This window comes from Caloenas nicobarica, chromosome 7 (assembly GCF_036013445.1).
Source record: "Caloenas nicobarica isolate bCalNic1 chromosome 7, bCalNic1.hap1, whole genome shotgun sequence".
NCBI lineage: Eukaryota > Metazoa > Chordata > Aves > Columbiformes > Columbidae > Caloenas > Caloenas nicobarica.
In genome coordinates, this window is record NC_088251.1 from 9214431 (window position 1) to 9232301 (window position 17871).

Here is a 17871-nt window from a genome sequence, read left to right on the forward strand (position 1 = left end):
CTGAACATCAAGCATTCGAGTGTACCCAGGTACCAGTCTTACAGCCTGGGGGATGGGGTGATGCTCCTCCGCTTGGTCACTCTCTGCACATAGCTGCTATGGGTGGTTTAAAACATTGCTAAGGAAACGCCCTTGCTCACATTTGTGTATATCTTAACATATCCGCTGTCACAGAGTTTATATAACATTGGCTGGCACCTCTTCATGAGCAGAGTTATACTCACATCGAGCATCTCGTTGCGTGCAAAGAGCTGCAATAACCTGCTAATGAGCAGCTGCTGATAGCAAGACCAGACAGCAGCACGGATGGTCTTGGCAGACTCCTGCCCTCCTCATGCACCTCGCTCAGACCTAGATGAGGGCTGCAGGCAGCACCAAAGATGGCCAGCAATTATGCTGAACTTTAAATTGCAGTGCTTGAATGGAGTGCTTTTGGAGAGTGCATCATTTCCTTGGAAATGAATTATAATGTTGTACTTTACTCCACTGAGTTTCCTTGTACCATAAGTTGTTTAAACAGTTTCTCATTATGCATTTCCCACTCGGACAAAAAACAAACTAGAAAGCCCGAGGCACCAAGGCTGGTAGGAAAACGGAAATCCTGCTCTGGCCATCCGAGTGGGCAGAGAGCAGCTCCCTGACTCTGGGCAGATGCTGGACGCAGCAACAGTTTGGGGCAAGAAGGGGCAGGCAGGAGCAGCAGCAATTTATGGCTCTGCAGAAAGTCTTCAGGTGACCTGAACACCTTTCAGGTTCAACTTCAAACAAATACAACTCCTGCTTGGTTATGTAGGGCTTCTGTCTGAGCAGCCCCCTGCTTTTGGATGCTTTAGGGAGGACCCAGGTCCAGACCCCGAGGGCAGAGCAGCAGAGGGCTTTCAGCATGGGTGGGATTCCACCCCATCTGGGGTCAACTCATTGCTTCCCCTTCCCCTGTGTCCCTCCCCAGGCTTCCCAACTTGCTATTTATATCTTTGCCCTAATGAGTCCCCCCATCCTCCCCTCAGCTTTAACATCTTCCTTGCCAAGCGGTGTTTGGAGTTTACATGAGAAAGCTGTTTATGTTATATAGCTTTGTAATAGTTTCCTCCTACACCACCTCCCTTCCTTCCCCAATAAAAAGCCCTCTGGCACGCTCAGCTAAGTCCATAAACAAAGGAGGGGTTTGGACATCCATCTAGTTTTTGGTGAATCCAGTGGGGAAATAATGTCTCTCTTGAAGGATGTTAAAGCCTGGGCTCATAACAGTAGGAAACTAGTGTCCACCCTAAGTAAGGAATCACCTACTTGCAGCTACCTAGCATAAAACAGAGATGTCCACGCAGGAGGCCACAAGTCATCGTTGGACACAGAAGGTTAACCTTGCATGTTTTCTTCACTGGTCAGGATAGCTTTGATGGTAGTAAACTGATGTGTTTGCTAAGCTCCAAATAGTTGAAGTTGTGACAAGAGAGCAGGGAAAGGAGAGCACAAAAAAGCAGCAGTGTTTTGAACTCACCTAGGCTGATGAACAGAAGCAGAAGGCAATGCAAATCCATTAGGCTGACTTTTCCCTGCAGAGGAAAAACAGGCGCACAAATCCAATTCATTATTCTCCTATTTAATGCTAAGTAAGTCATTGAACTTTACTACTTGATCTATCCATTTTCTTTAATAGTAAGGCTGGAGGAAATCCTTCTCTTCTCAAAGGGGTTTCAAGTTTCTTGGTGATATCATGTAAAAAGTACTTGGAATGTATGAGTAAAAAATAGCCGCATTTCAAAGGGAGCTAGAGCCATGCAGATAATGATAAGTTTTCTCTTCTGAAGCGCAGAACCAGAGAGTGGAGGTCCCTGGGAGCTCAGAGCACCATTGTTCTTCTTCCAGGCCTTTATCTGGAGACAGGCCCTGCGATAGTCTCAGCTAAGGCCACCGAACGGATTATCTGCTCAGAGTGCTAATGGCATGCATTTGACAACATCAACTGTTTAATTTATGAGGTGCCTTGTAACATAAAGGCAAAGAAATCCATACCATGCAAAAGCCCAAGCACATCCGGTGCAATGAAAAAGTATCTGATCAAAGCCCAGCCTGCTCTGCGACACAACTTTCTTAACTGTGGCTATGTAGAAATGTTCTGTCTTCCTAAAAGGCATCTTAGCAGATTTTGTACAGTGATGGCAACGTTATACAATGAGAAATATATTAATGGAAACTATCCAGCAATGAAATTATTCCAGACTTTTTATCATTGCATTCCCTGCTCCCGCATAAGCGAAGTGCGCAGGAATAAAAGCAGTTAAACATCACCCACCAGAAGACACGCACGGTGGGGATTACCTGCAAGTCACTAACAGCTCAGTGGTGCCCATCAGTGTTGGGATCCACACAAAGACATTGTGCAAACGGAGCCACTCTATCTGGGGAATTATTTTTCCAATGCCTGCGGCTCGTTGCCATGCCATTCTATTGCAGCTGGGGACAGCTTCGTGCTGTCACCTGGTACCTGAATTGCTCTTTCAGCTCCCTTGGTCCAGATCTCTGCCAAAAGTTGAGGTATCTGTCCCATCCTCTTCACTGTGGTGTATTTACACAGTGGATAATCGGACTTAAATCTTGTTTTTCTTCTATTGCACAAATCTTTGTACAAAACTATTTTTTTTCACTTTTCGCATGCAATGAGAAGCTTAATAGCTTAGTCATTAAGCTTTTGAATATAATATTCAGTGTTGCCGCTGAAGAGAGGGAAGATTTAGGCGGTAAGTCCTGCTTTTCCAGCATGGGTCAGGCAAAACGTCAGGCCAGAGGGTGCTGGTCCGGGTCCCAGCTTTCGCAGCATCACCCCCAGACATGAGGTTTGTGATCACAGCAAGGGATCCAAACGGGGGCTGCTACCAAAAGAGATCATCTCAGCCCTGTCGCTCTGCACATCCCCACACCTCTCGTGCCATTACCCATGTGTGTGCAACTTGTGTGGATCAGCTGAAACAAATGTTTTCTGAAAGGGCTGTTTTTCCATCAGATGAGCCCATTGCCCACGTGGCTGCGCGGGCAGGAGGGCTGGTCTGGGCACTGGGACGTGCAATGGGGGGTTGAGGGCTGCAGAGGTGCAAGTACCAGCTCTGGCTTGGACGGACTGATGCCAACAGCATTCTGCCAGCTAGCTGGGAAACACCTGGCAGTGAAACGGGAACAAAACCTCTCCTGTGGATGCTCTTGAGGTGGCCTAGAGCAGTGTTACAATACTGATTGTTACTGGCAATTACTGCAGCAGCAGCTGCCTTGCACTGAATATCACATCAAAGCCCCAAAACGCCTGAGTATTTGAGGCGAGCTGATTCATGAGCAGATCAGATGCTCTTGTGTCAGGATCCGGGATTTTGGGTGCAGTCCAGTTGCACTGGTGCTGCAGCTGTCCTGGTGATGGGAACCTGCCAGGGCACCAGTGATGCTTTGGCCGGGGTGTGGGGTGTGAGCAACAGGTTCCCCCCCCATACTGCAGCAAGGGCAGCAGCCTGCCAGGGAACGCATCCCACACCGCTCTCCATGTCGTAAGCAAGCTAATTGAGATTTTATTTGACGGCTCCCAAGCGTGTATTTAGGGGCAGAACAGACAAACAAAACATTCCTCGCTGAAGGCGGGCTCTGTGAGCGGGCGAGCTGTGAGACAATGGGAGCCTTGCAGGACGTCTCCCAGTTTACCTGCTCCAGTCCAAGAGGAAGCGCTCCTCCCTCCGCAGCACAATGGTGGGTTGGCGAACCCCATGGGCTGACACAGGCTGGCACACACCTTGGTGTCGCAGGACGCCTCGGGGGTGCACTCGGGCAGGTTGAACTCCCCACCAAACCCAGGGAGAAAAGCCTGGAAGGAGAGATGGCTCGCAGCTGCACCCCAGCAGCTCTCCCTGCTCCTGCCCGCCCATCACTATGCAGAGGCAAGGGGGGTGTGTTATACACCCAAACGGGAGCAGAGGGAGAGCGGCTGGGGGCACAGTGAGCCGTCCCTGGGATGGATAGCACTTGCCCAGCACTGTGGCTTGCACAGGGTGCCAACGGCATTTGTGACTCTCACTGGAATGGTCAACAAGGGGCTTCTCATCTACACATGGCAGCTTTAACCCAGAACTTCCCTGATAGGAAATCCTGCCAGGGGCTTGTCTGAATTCCTGCTTCTTAACGAGCGCTCTTTAAATTTTGGCCTCAAAGCACTGTTTAAATATCACCACGTGGCAAATATTTGTCATGAGCCATTGTGCTGTCCCTGCAGTTTTCCCTTACACTGGCAGGGGATTCTGCAGTCCCACTTTGAGGGAGGGCAGCTGACAGCATCTGAGGGGGCTGCAGCACTCTCCCGGCCCTGCAAAATGACTTGTTGGTAGCTGAAATATTTATACACCTAGCAGCTGCTGAGATTTTGAGCTCTTCAGTGGCTCTGATTGCCTCTTTGGTGTATACACTTAAATCTGCCTTTCAAAGCATTGTGCCAACAAGCTTAAAACCACTTATCAAAATAATGCTGCTGGGAAGAAGTCTAAAGATCATGGCTTTGAGAGAGACACTGGGCCAGGCGTGCAAAGGTACACCACTGCCTAGAGACACACAACAGTGGCTAATGGCTGGAGCACCCAACTAGTAGAAAATCCTCATTTAATCCCATTAAGGACAACAGGATTCAGTGCATTACACAGGATCAGAAGGGAAAAGCACACCACTACATCTGAGATGCGCTGCTAACCATGGCAATGGCAAAAGCCTGGGTAAGCTTCTGTTTTCTTCTCCAGGTTGTGGACCTGGAAATCAGGACTCATTTCCTATTCGTTTGGTGCTTTCACACCTTGATGCTGCTGGTATTAAGTCCAAGCATCAGCCCTGGAAGGAATGGGTATGACCAAACCCAGACCATGCCTAGCATCTGGCACCATCCACATTGATGCGGACTGCTGCCAGGGCACAGCCAAAAAAACTTGTGCTCCTGGGCGCTAAAGCCGAGCAAGCAATCACCACCACGAAAAACGTGGGAGCCAAGCGTGTGGGAAGACAAAACGGCAGTTTGCGAAGCAAAGGCGCGTACCGAGCTGCCAGATTCTGTGAGCCAGGAAGCTGATCCCCAGTTTACATAACAAACCCAAACTCTCCTCCATCGGCAGCTCGGCGGGCCCGATGCTGTCGCTGGTGCTCGCAGGAGGGAGCGATGAGTCAGGGGAGCGGCAGCTCGCACCGGCACGCCCGGCACAGCACCCCTGCACCCGTGACAAACCCCACGGAGCAGCTCCTCTTGCGGCACCGAGGGACAGGACAACTGCTTAGGGCTGGGGGAAGCCTCCAGGTCCTGCAAAACTCGGCATAAGCTTGAGCCCCTTGGAGGGGATGGGGGGATGCCAGGAGGGAGGCGCATTTCCCGGGAGCCATGAATGGGCTGGGAGCTCTGCAGCTTTACGTTGGCTGAGAAGCTGCTCAGGTGTGCTTTAGTCTGCTGCCGTTATCCAAAGAGAATAAGAAAAACTTTTAGGGATGTTTAGGGCACGTTTCGGCTGCCGGTCCCTTGCTGGCACTGTATGGAAACAGTCTTACCTCTCACTCTTAACCTGCGTTTCTATAGTGCATCTGCCTGGTGCATCCCTATCAAACTGGTTAGACTTTCCCAGTAAAAGGCAACACCTGTATCCTGGCAAAAATGCCCTGATTTTTGCCGTTTGCTATGACAACCCCAGGTTTGCTTGCCAGCATCACCTTTTTTATTATTTTCCCATCTTGGTCACTTTTTCAAGCGCAGTTTGACAGCCTGAAGTTACTGAATTGCACGAATAAATCGCCTGCTGCCTGCTGTTACCACGGCTGCTCCTCGCAGATGGGCAGGAGGACAAGCATCTCAAATAAAATGCATATCGATTTCTTCTGCGAGAAAAATTATCACAAATATTGTTGATCTTACATTATATGCGATTGTTTATATAAAGAGAAAGACTCCTTACTTCCTCCTGGGGCGTTGGGAATTTGGCAGGCTCTGAAAGGGAGTCAGCGGTGCAGAAGGGTAATGCTCCTCCGGGGGAGTGTGCTTAGTGCTATTGCAGGAGATCACATTAGTGCTTTTGACACGATCAAACAGAAAGCTCCAGCTGAACAATGAGTTTTTAGGACGAAAAGTGAAATGTTAAGAAGGTGTGTACGTCTCGGTGAATTTGCTTCATTTCACTCGTTGATGTGGCGGTAACAGAACTATTTTTAGGTATAATCCTTCAAACAGAACATGACTTCTCCTTTCTGATTAGTACAAAGCTGGCTGCTAGTCAAAGGATAATTATTTCCCAACACATCACCTAACACACACCAGCAAACAAAACACTCATTATTTGAGCTATCCAACATTAACTGTTGTTTAGCAGTTAACGTTTTCTTGACAGCTTTGAATAGGACTGATTGCTCCAGCTTCATTAGCAGAGGTCATTTACCGCTGGTAACAATACTTTTCTGCAGATACTCTCTCTATAAGATTAGATTATCAGGTCAAATTCTGCTCCCAGTGACAACGATGCCTGACCGCGTTTGGCCTCAAGAAAGCCTGCTCTTTCAGTTCATAGCTGCACAATTTCCAGCCCTGCAGCTGATATATTACATAAAGGAAGTAAGTGCACTCCACTGGACGGGAAATTACAATAAATTAGGAAAGTGTGCAGCACAAGGAAGGTTTGCAAAATAGCCACTTAAAAGTTATTAATAAAACATTGACTGCAGATAGGGTTTAGGAAAAAAAAAAAGCTGATAAAGAAGTTGTCCTTATACTTGAAAACATGTGCATACCCAAAAGGGAAAGCAGTATTTGCAGAAGAACGGTGCGTGCTGTATCGCAAACACCCAGCTGATGCTGTCAAATGCTGCGTGTGCCGTGGGCACAGTTCGGATCACAATTTTAAGTCACATTTTTTGCATGCAGTTTTATTTGTTCATCAGTTATTGCTTGGAGCTACAGTCAGATAATGCTGAGGGTCGCGGTCCCAAAGTGCAGTGAATTTGGAGGAGTGTTTTTGTGCAGTGCTCACTGGTGGGGAGGTCCTTTGCAGGCACTTCGTAGCCCACTGTGTGTCTGAAACATCCATCACTTTCCTGAACACATGGAAAACAGAAGCCAGGCTTCCCACTGATATCTTCCCATCTAAGCACGTGGAGGGGTGCAGCCTGCTTTGCAGAAGTGCTGAGCAAACACCACTTAGAGCACGGCCGGCGCCTTTGAGAATCGGGCGTCTTGCACGTGGAAGTCTCAGCCACCCTCAACAAATAATTTTGGTCCTGGCAGACACTGGATGTTTTCTCCAAGTGGGTTTTTGTGCTACCTGGGTCTCCCTTTCCTGCAGGCCTGCGGCTCTTTGCTGTTACTTCCCTGCCCACGTACGTGTGCAGCCGCATGCCTACCACCTATCCTTCTGACTTGCAGCTCCAATTGCTAATCCATGTCTGGCTTTCATCAGGAAAAAAAAATATTCATCCTGAGTGTTTGACTCATTGCCTCTGGAGTATTCCAGCTGCCCCGTAACACTTTTCAGAGTATCCTCCTTCTCTGCAGAGAACAGGCTGTTCTGAGTGTGATCCCCGGCAGACTGCTCGCCAGCAGCCTCCCCTTCCTCGCACACGTGCGTGCCACATGTCCCGCTCTGTCTGCACCGCTACTGTGCCACCGGCTTCTTTACACCGGGCAACACGGACTGGCCTCTGCCATCCGCGCTGCCGGGTGTGTTATCTTGGCTGCCTGCGAAGGGGCTCAACGTGCCGGGCTCCAGACTCCTCCAGCAGGTCATCGACTGGCCAAAACTCAAAGGCGGACACATCCCCATCACTTTGCACACACAGCTGGCCCTGCTGAGGCCAGTGAGCAAAACTCATCCTACCTTTCATCTTCTTCATTTCATTTCACTACACTTGTCCAGGGAAAGCGTGACCCAGTGCAGTTATTCAGCAGGTGAAGCCGGGCAAGTTCTGGCCATCAATCTCCTACCTAAGGACCCTGTTGGGCCAAAACTTTAATCGCTTTTCAAATTCTAAGGACACGAGTATTCAGATGGTTAAAATTAAGTATGTGAACTGATGCATGAGATGAAGATTATGATCATGATCACGATGATGCACACCACCCTGTGCACCCTTTTGGTCCTGTTGTCTTTGCCAGAATCACACACAAAACCAGATTTAAAAAAAAAATCATTCCGTGGTAATACCTAATTCACTTATCACCTGATCTGACATCACCCTGGCATTTTAAGGAGCCCATTTCGCTATTAGCAAGGAGACACCGTTAACTGCAGCTCACATAGAACACCAGTAGGATCAATGAAAAGGTATTATTTACTGCCCTAGTCCCTTTATTTTGTCTTTGCATAAAAAAGTAACCTTTTTTCCCCCCCTGAAAAGTCATCATTATAAATTGCAAAATACAAGTTCCTTAATTTTCAAAATTAAAAAATGAACAAATAGTTTCCAAAACAAACCATTGGCCTCCACCCTAAAGAACTTGCTTTGGGAAGTACTCTTCCTGGGAGCTGATTTCTAATTTGACTATACAGAGTTTAATAAAGCTAAAAACAACTTCACTTTTATTCTGTACTGTCTCTTTGTTGCTTTATCTGCCATGTATTCATCGCTGTAATGAAAAACTTTATGAAATCACAAGGATGCGGCGTGCCTTCATAAAGCAATAAATGATGACAATCTTTTGGACCAAGGACCCAATCTGCAGCTCTCCTGCTCACAGTACCTTCTCACTTCGATCAGTCCAAACACTGACATTCAGTTATCGTAATCTGGCCCCCAAGGAATATGTGACTATTGGCAGCATCCTGAAGCCACACTGCACATGACCATCAGCTTTGTATAAAGTCTGCAAACTAAGGCAGTTTTATTTCCCCCAGTGACAACAGCACAGATTTCCCCTGATTTCAGCAGTGTTTTAAGTCTGTCCCAGAGTCCGATCCTGCGCTGGTTACACCCCAGCCATTCCCTCGGAGTTTAACTCCTTTTTTATAGTAAAAAGGAACAAAAGCCTGGATTCCTGCGACCGGCTCCCCGGCTGCCATCTGCCCTTACAGGGCACGAGCCTCCTCCTGCTGCTTTTCAGGCAGGGGTCTCCGCCGACCCCCACGCTCAGCACCGGGACCCAACCCCCCCAGGACACCCACCGCTCCCCTCAACCGGCAGGATCGGGCCCGCTGCCGCCACGAGGTGGAATTAATTGTGTGTATGGCATACTGAGATTTCTTTCTACGTGAGCCCATTTTTAGCTTGCAAATTAAGCATCCTCTGGACTCTCAGATACTCTGGTCTCCTCACTCCTGGCTGTGTACTCCTAATGAAAAAACAAAAAAAAAATCCAAAAAGGAATAGTTACAGAAAATGAGTGTATTCATTATCAGAGTGGAAACACCTTGTCTTTAGCCATTAATTCTAAGGGAAGTCAGCAGACCTCGGTGCAACAGGAACACAATCTTATTGGGTTTCAAACACGTTTTTTAAAATACTGTGTCAGGAAAAGCCATTAGATAGAGTTGTATTGGTAATCTGAGCCATCTTTGGAGAAAAACAAATGCTGTTCTTCCCATTATAAGTAGGTATTGTTTCAAAACCTATAGAGACACTCTTGATTGTGCTGCAATGGCATTTATTGCACATAGACCAATTACTTACACAGTAGTAAATTGCACCAGAGTATAAATACGTTATAAAACACACACACAGAGGAAAATGGAAATGACACGCAAGTGCTAAAATAACAGCAGATTCACGTGGACACTTGGAAATAAAAATAAAGTCCCTTAAGATACTTTAATTTATAATATGGATATATTTACAGTACCTTCATAAAATAATATAAAAAGTCACTCTCAATAAAACTATAACAGATCAGAGAAAAACAGAAATCAGTTTCAGGGTTGGTGTTATTCAAACCTCCATTTCATTTTAATTTGCGTGTGTGTACGTGTGTGCAAGTAACATCTTCAAATAACTTTACAACTCTTAGCACTGTGCAAAAACTGGCTTTGATGCCATTTTCAAAAAAAATGTGCAGTAAATTTTTGTTGTTGCCAGGATTCCCACCCGCCCCCCCCCGTTCATCTGTAATTACAATGAACAATCTGCAGAAGGCTCCTCACTGACCACCCCTTTTTCATAAAATACTACTAATGGTACGTAAATACGCTGTTTAATATAAACACGGTCAGTTTATTCCCCTGTACAATATGCACAGTTTGAGGTAGAAGTTTCTCAGCCTGACTGCTATTGTCTGGCCGAAGGAGATAAGCACAATAACTCACGGCTTGCTGATGCAGAGGGAAAAAGCACAAGAGAGTGGGTTGGGTTTTTCTACCCCCTTTCAAAATATACCTGTGCTCCTCATTATTTTTCTCCATCGCTGCTCTGTGGAAGAGGGAGCACAGCTACTCCAAGCTTAAAACTCATCCTGTTTGTGGGTCCGTACTCTCCACTGGGAGCACCTGCAGCACAGACCCTGCGCCTCTCCAAGAACCACCCGGACTGTGGGTGAGGGAATGAACCCCAGGGTGTCCGACAGCCCCAGGAAGGTGGGGGACAGCTGGGACCCCAGCTGCAGCACCTCCATGCTCAGGTTCAACCAGCAGTATAGTCCTGGGACAACTCACCCAAGGGACGGGTGCTGCCACAGCCCCTCCCGAAAGCGCTTCTCCTAAATATAAGCTAGCTATCTTTGGGACAGGCTGTTTATTTTCTTTGTTCTCCGGTCAGTGGGTTTCCTGTTTGCTGTAGTTTCGGATGAGGTATGTCGTACATGAGTTCACCTGCTTTTATTCCTAAGTAAACACCCGCTCTCTCCCCGCTAAGACAGGGATCAGGTTTGCTTAGCATTAGCTTTACCAACAGGCAGCTGCCGGGGATTTTTTTCCTCCCATGTGTCTCCCTGTCTGTCTGTTCCCCCTGCCCGATGCAGCCTCCCACACCCTCCCCCCTATACCTTGGACTCCGAATCGGATGTTTTGCTATTTCTCTCCTCCAGGCTGGACTCGCTGCCGCCCCGCGTGCCCCCGTTGCAGTCGGACCACGTCCCTCCCAGGCTGCGCTCGGGGGAGCCCACGGTGCTGATGAAGCCCCCCGGCAGGTGGGCCAGGTCCCCACCGCGCCCGTCGGCTTTCCGGGGGCAGCTGAGCAGCCTCTTGAAGGCCTTACGAAAGTCAGGGCTGCGGCAGTAGATGATGGGGTTGAAAGCGGAGTTGGCGTAGCCCAGCCAGTTGAAGAAAACGAAGAGCCAGTCTGGCACCAGGTCCCTGTTGAAGACGTTGACGATGTTCACCAGGAAGAAAGGGAGCCAGCAGAGGGTGAACACCCCCATGATGATGCCCAAAGTCTTGAGGGCTTTCTGTTCCTTCATGGCCATGATCCGGGAGGTCTTCCGCTTGCTGGCTCGGCCGTTGCCGAGCATGGGCTGGTGGTGAGGGTGAGGAGGTGGGGGCGGCTGTGGCTGCTCGTGGCTGCCGTAGAACCGGCCCTCACACCGATCGATCTTCCTGATCTGCTCCTTGGCCTCTCTGTACACCCGGAGGTACACAAAGATCATGATGAGAAGGGGGATGTAGAAAGAAATGATGGACGAGGCGATGGCGTAAGCTCTGTTGGTGACGAAGTCACAGCAGCCCGGGTCCTGGTAGCACTCCAGCGCCTGGGGGTCCTCATCCCGCCACCAATGCATCATGATGGGCAAGAAGGAGACCAAGGCAGAGATGGCCCAGACGGTGCAGATGATGCCCTTGGCCCGGCCCTTGGTCATGAGGCTCTGGTAGCGGAAAGGTGAGGTGATGGCCAGGTAGCGGTCGATGGCGATGACGCACAAGGTCTCGATGCTGGCCGTCACGCAGAGCACGTCCAGCGAGGTCCAGCACTCGCAGAGGAAGGATCCCCAGAGCCAGGTGCCCCGCACCACCAGCGTGGCCCCGAAGGGCACCACCAGCAGCCCCATCACCAGGTCAGCACAGGCCAGCGAGGTGATGAAGAGGTTGGTGAGCGTCTGCAACCGCTGCGTGCGCCCGATGGCCGCGATCACCAGCACGTTCCCCGCCACGATGAGCAGCACCACCAGGACCATCAGCAGGCTCATCCCCACAGCCCACTGCTGCGACAGCAGCTCGGCGGGCAGCTGCCGGCTCCCGGGCGGCGCCGCCGTCACCCCACCGCCGGCCACCGAGCGGTTTTGGGGGCCCCAGCCGGGCGGCAGCCACCCATCGCCCATGGCTGCGCGGGGCGCTCCGGCCGCCGCCGCGCCGCGGGCTGGAAGGCGGCGCCGCCGCCGCTGCCGCCGCCGCTGCCGCCGCCGCTGCCGCCGCCGCTGCCGCCGGTCCGGGCTGCCGCATGGCCCCGCGCCGCGCCGCCGGCCCGCCCCGCCCCGCGTCACCGCCCGCAGCCAATCCGCATCGGGGGGCGGGGCCGAGACGCCCCGCCTGGCGCTGCCTGCGCTGCCTGCCCTGCCTGCATCCTGCCCCGCTGCCTGCATCCTGCCTGCATCCTGCCCCGCTGCCTGCATCCTGCCCCGCTGCCTGCCCTGCCTGCATCCTGCCCCGCTGCCTGCATCCTGCCCCGCTGCCTGCATCCTGCCTGCATCCTGCCCCGCTGCCTGCATCCTGCCCCGCTGCCTGCCCTGCCTGCATCCTGCCCCGCTGCCTGCATCCTGCCCCGCTGCCTGCATCCTGCCTGCATCCTGCCCCGCTGCCTGCCCCGCCTGCATCCTGCCCCGCTGCCTGCATCCTGCCCCGCTGCCTGCATCCTGCCTGCATCCTGCCCCGCTGCCTGCATCCTGCCCCGCTGCCTGCATCCTGCCCCGCTGCCTGCCCTGCCTGCATCCTGCCCCGCTGCCTGCATCCTGCCTGCATCCTGCCCCGCTGCCTGCATCCTGCCCCGCTGCCTGCATCCTGCCTGCATCCTGCCCCGCTGCCTGCATCCTGCCCCGCTGCCTGCATCCTGCCTGCATCCTGCCCCGCTGCCTGCATCCTGCCCCGCTGCCTGCCCTGCCTGCATCCTGCCCCGCTGCCTGCATCCTGCCCCGCTGCCTGCATCCTGCCTGCATCCTGCCCCGCTGCCTGCCCCGCCTGCATCCTGCCCCGCTGCCTGCATCCTGCCCCGCTGCCTGCATCCTGCCTGCATCCTGCCCCGCTGCCTGCATCCTGCCCCGCTGCCTGCATCCTGCCTGCATCCTGCCCCACTGCCTGCCTCCTGCCCCGCTGCCTGCCCTGCCTGCATCCTGCCCCGCCTCCTGCATCCTACCCCGCTGCCTGCGCTGCCTGCCCCGCTGCCTGCCTCCTGCCCCGCTGCCTGCCTCCTGCCCTGCTGCCTGCATCCTGCTTGCATCCTGCCCCGCTGCCTGCCCTGCCTGCATCCTGCCCCGCTGCCTGCATCCTGCCCCGCTGCCTGCATCCTGCCCCGCTGCCTGCCCTGCCTGCATCCTGCCCCGCTGCCTGCATCCTGCCCCGCTGCCTGCCCCGCTGCCTGCATCCTGCCCCGCTGCCTGCCCTGCCTGCCTCCTGCCCTGCTGCCTGCTCTGCCTGCATCCTGCCCCGCTGCCTGCCTCCTGCCGCACTGCCTGCATCTTGCACCGCTGCCTGACCTGTCTGCATACTGCCCTGCGGGGGACGCGGGCAGGGCGGGCTGCTGCCCGCAGGGTGCATCACCAGCGGCTGCCGGTGCTTGGTACACCCTCCCGCTAGTTGGAATGGGGCTTGGGAAAAGGCAGGTTTACACCCCAAAAATATTCACTGCCACTCGGGTCCAAAGCCAGGCTTTGTCGCCTCCTCTGCAGCCCCGAGGCAGGTAGGCTCCGCGTCCCTGGGAAGATGGCATAAGTGCATCTCATGCCAGAGATACCTCGCACACCTCCATTGCCAGACACACTCATGTGAGCTGCTGGAGCAGATGCTCCCCTTCTTTACACCTGGAAAGTGTAAAATACCAAATACCAGAACTGCAGTATCATTGTCCATTGAAAAGCAACATACACCTCCCACGGGATATCTCTTTCAGGGGCAAGCCCCACACTCACAGCTCCCTGTGACCAGTGCTTCCTGCCCCAGCCCGGGCACCCCCACGGCCCCCTTGGCTTGGACTCCATGTAAATCCTTCTGGATTAAGGGATGGTGCTACCAGCTCTATGCAGGCTCTGCGGCTGTGGCTTCTTCCCATCGCGAGCCCTCGTTGCCTCATCTTCCCCATCCCTGCCAGACCAAGCCACTGCAGGGCTGGGAGGTGGAAGTCCCAGCTCCCATTTCTGCCTTTCCTCTGTTGCATCAGACGGGTCTCTCTGGACTTTTAAAAATGCAGCTAGTAGCTTTTACCCGGTCTGGTCAAACCACGCTAAATTTAGGGAATGCTCCAAGTATTAGTACTGTTATTTGGTAATGAGCAATTAAGTACATGAAGCATCCCAGGGCTGTAATGCTCAGATAACAGATTCTGAGCAAGTCTCCGCACGGCTCCCATCCACTTCCATGAAACCTGCTCCTAGGAACTAGTTGGGCTGGATTTTCCTTTATTCGCTCAGCCCTGTATTTGGCTCCGAAGCTGGAAGATTACTCTTGGGTGCATTTAACTGTATTACTCCTCTTTTAAACCTCTTAAAATAATGTGAAACAGCTGTTGGGTAAATGAGAGCAAGGTCCCCTCTCTCCTTTTTTCTAATTATCAGCATGTCTTACAGCAGCACCAAACATTCCCCACGGCAGTCTGGCAGCGACTGGAAGGCACAGTTATTATTATTTTTTTTCCCCTATATATATTTATTCTGCTAAGACTGCTCCGCTGTTCCAGCTGGACCATAAAAATCCCTTCCAGGCTTAGACTTGATTTACAAGGTCACAACCTAGGAGTGATTTATTTATTTATTTACACACTATTTATTTAACCCTGACTAAAGGCCGCACACCAGCACGGACCTGCTGCTTGGCAAACTATTCCCTCGCGTTCCCAGGGACTTTGCTTTGCTGCTCGTCATCTGCTGGACCAAAGTGCGACCCTTTTCGGTGGGAAGGGCGGGAAGCACAGCATCTTCAAGAACAGAGGGAGACCTTAGGCTGAACGAAAAGCAGAAGGATTGTGGCTGGCAATATTTGTACAGAACTGGTATCTGTAATCCTGATTTAAAAAAATAATAATCTGAAACCAGGTTAGGAGAAGGAGCTGTGGGATAGAAACATTTTTTTTATTTTCTAAGTGTAGCTGCAACACTTAAAGTGAATACAAGCACTGTGGTTCATCACCACACCAAAGCCTTCAGAGCTCAGACACTTGGATGAATTTTGTGAACATGCATAGTCCATTTTAATGCAAAATCAGCCAGATAAAAGACGAAATCTTAAATACTTTTCCCAAGGTGACACTGACAGCAGGAAGCACTGTTGAGAGTACTATGTGGCTGTTTTGCTTGCTATTCCTGGAGCACCATCCATCTGTCATCTGTTCGGATCCATTATTGCTATAGTATCTTTATATAGTTAATAAATACTGTAACCTAATAAAATGCCAGCTCTTTGCCTATCAGGCTGTCCTATCAGATCTCCAGCTGGAGATCCTCATCCCACCATAAGAAAAGATAAGCTTAAAGGATGGAGAAGTGAAAGAAATTACTAGCAAGAATGCAATAAACCAGAAGACGCATAGTTGTATGTTGCTTCCCAGTATCCTTGTTGGTTCAACAAGCATCAATCTGGAATGCCAGGTCAGAGCTGGAGCCAGAATGTCTTTGGGAAACAATGCATATCCAAAGGAAAAAAATAAGCAAATTTACGATTTCTGTACAGAACATCCCTCTGGCCCTTTCAGCACAGACCAGCCAAATAATCATTGTAGGCTTAACCCCTTTCAGAACATCAACTTTTGCAAATCTCCTTTAACTCAAAATTTTCTTTTAAATTTTTTTTAATTTTTATTTTTATTTCAGAGAGCTTCTTAGGACAATTTATTATAGCTATTTGTTTGCATGTTATTTAAGGATGTTAGGCCAAGAGAAGAGCTTCCAGAACTGAAATGGTTTGTTTCTACATGCTCTCAAGATTGCAGTTTTTAATGAGCAACTAATTTGTTTTTTGCTTTGGAAGTCATTAAAAAAAAAGCCCAAACTCTCAGTAGTTATTACGACAGATCAGTCTTATAGAGGATAATGGATAGATCCGATGAAAATCAAAATATGTTGCATTTGAGGAACCCTACTGGCATGAGCTGTGAAGCTTCAACATTTCAGGAACTGAAGTGGGTTACTGCGGTATATTTTTAAACCCAGCCCTTTGAGATGCTTTGCACAGCTTCCTGCTCCTCTTCTGGCCTCTGTCCCCATGCAGAACAGATTGCAAGGTGAGGTTCCTATTTCATGGGCATGCATCCCCAGCAGCACTGGGGCAGGAGAATGGGGCTGGGTACTGGGGCTGACCCCTTCCTTCGTTGTTGCAGCAGCTAGGGCAGCACTGGGAGCAGAGGATTTGCTGTTGCCAGCTCTGTGTCCTGGGGACAGGCAGGTGACTTGCTGCTGGAGAACATGCCTGGATCTGCAGGGATGCTCTGAGCAATGTGTGCCATGTCTTGGCACTTCTATGTGGCCTATGACGTCGGTTGGAGAGGGAGGATGTTGGCAGAGAGGTGACAAACGTTTAAAGAAGGATGGTGGGGTTAGCAGATGAGGAGAGTGGAGAGGCAATTTTAGCTTTTTGAAGACATAATTTCGTAGTGTATTTGGAAGAAGAAAATATTGTCAGGGAGGGAGGGAATAATTTAGATTAATACAAGGAAATGTAATGAGTAGCAATGTGATGAAAGAGAAAATTTGATATGAATATCTGAAAGAGCTTGTAAGACATCGAACCCATTAAGTTGCCAGGAGTAGCACGGGATGTCTCATCACTTGAGCCTTTATAGTTAGGCTTGACAAGACTCTCATTCTCAACTTTGGATCAGACTGCATCATGTCTAAGATGTGGACGTTTTCAGCTCTTACTTTTGGCTTTAACATGGTTCCTTACCATGTCTCAGCAACTTGGTTCTTGGCAAGTAACCTTCAGTTTTCCCCATGCAAAGAAAAATAAATTTGATCATCTGCACTACGGGGTAATGAGTTGGATTTAAGGAAGTTTTACTGGAGAAATGAAGTGAAGGAGCAGTTTCTCTGTGGCTGTGAGGCTGGTGTGGACCGAGCAGAAATTTCCTGTGGGCCAGCAGCCAGGATGAGCAGTTCCCTGCCAGGTGCAAGGGGTGACTGTGCTGCTGACTGTGACCCAGAAGGATCTTGTCTTCCTTGTCCAGCCTTGGTCCAGTCAGGCCCTCATTGCAACCAAATGCAGGCACCACCATTATTAACATAATATTCTCCTAAAATACTGTGGGTTGTTGTTTTTTTTTTTTTTTTTCCTCTTAAGGTATTGATCAAAGCCAACTGAAATGCCTGGACTTCAGACTCCCATTGACTTCAGTGAGCTTCATGTTATTGTAATTCTTTGCCTGGAGAAAAAGGGCTATGTAAAAGCATATTAAAATATATTTGATGTCCCTTTTTCTTCCTGCTATCTTTCTAAATCTCTTTGTAAATCTAGCATACATCTGAGAAACCATTTTGTGTTCATTACCTGGACAGTTTGACTGAACTGAAGGAAAGCAGATGAGAAACATCTCTGCAAATCTTCATGTGAAGTGATCAAATTTCACCCTCTCTGTGTTGTCCCAGGAAGAAACTGGCACTTGGCTCTATTCACATTGGACATTTGTTATTAGAGAAATAGAGACATGATGGAACATTGCCACAAGATCCATGTCTCTTGTTTTTAAAATAAACATCTTGGCTTTGACTTGACATTTATTTTCCATAAATGCCCGGTCTTCAATTTGGCATTTCAGCAACAGTGCGAGGCTGTT

General features: G+C 50.2%; 1 protein-coding gene across 1 annotated transcript in view; it reads right to left on the bottom strand.

The window, feature by feature from the left end:
• Positions 1 to 16864, bottom strand: part of ADRB1 (adrenoceptor beta 1) — a 30246-nt gene extending 13382 nt beyond the window's left edge. The window contains exons 1-3 of the mRNA XM_065638990.1: positions 16853 to 16864; positions 10952 to 12304; positions 1499 to 1553 (exon numbers count right to left, since the gene is read on the bottom strand). Of these exons, the coding sequence (XP_065495062.1) occupies positions 1499 to 1553; positions 10952 to 12304; positions 16853 to 16864 (1420 nt within the window). The remainder of the gene's footprint in view (positions 1 to 1498; positions 1554 to 10951; positions 12305 to 16852) is intronic.
• Between the last annotated feature and the right edge of the window lie 1007 nt (positions 16865 to 17871).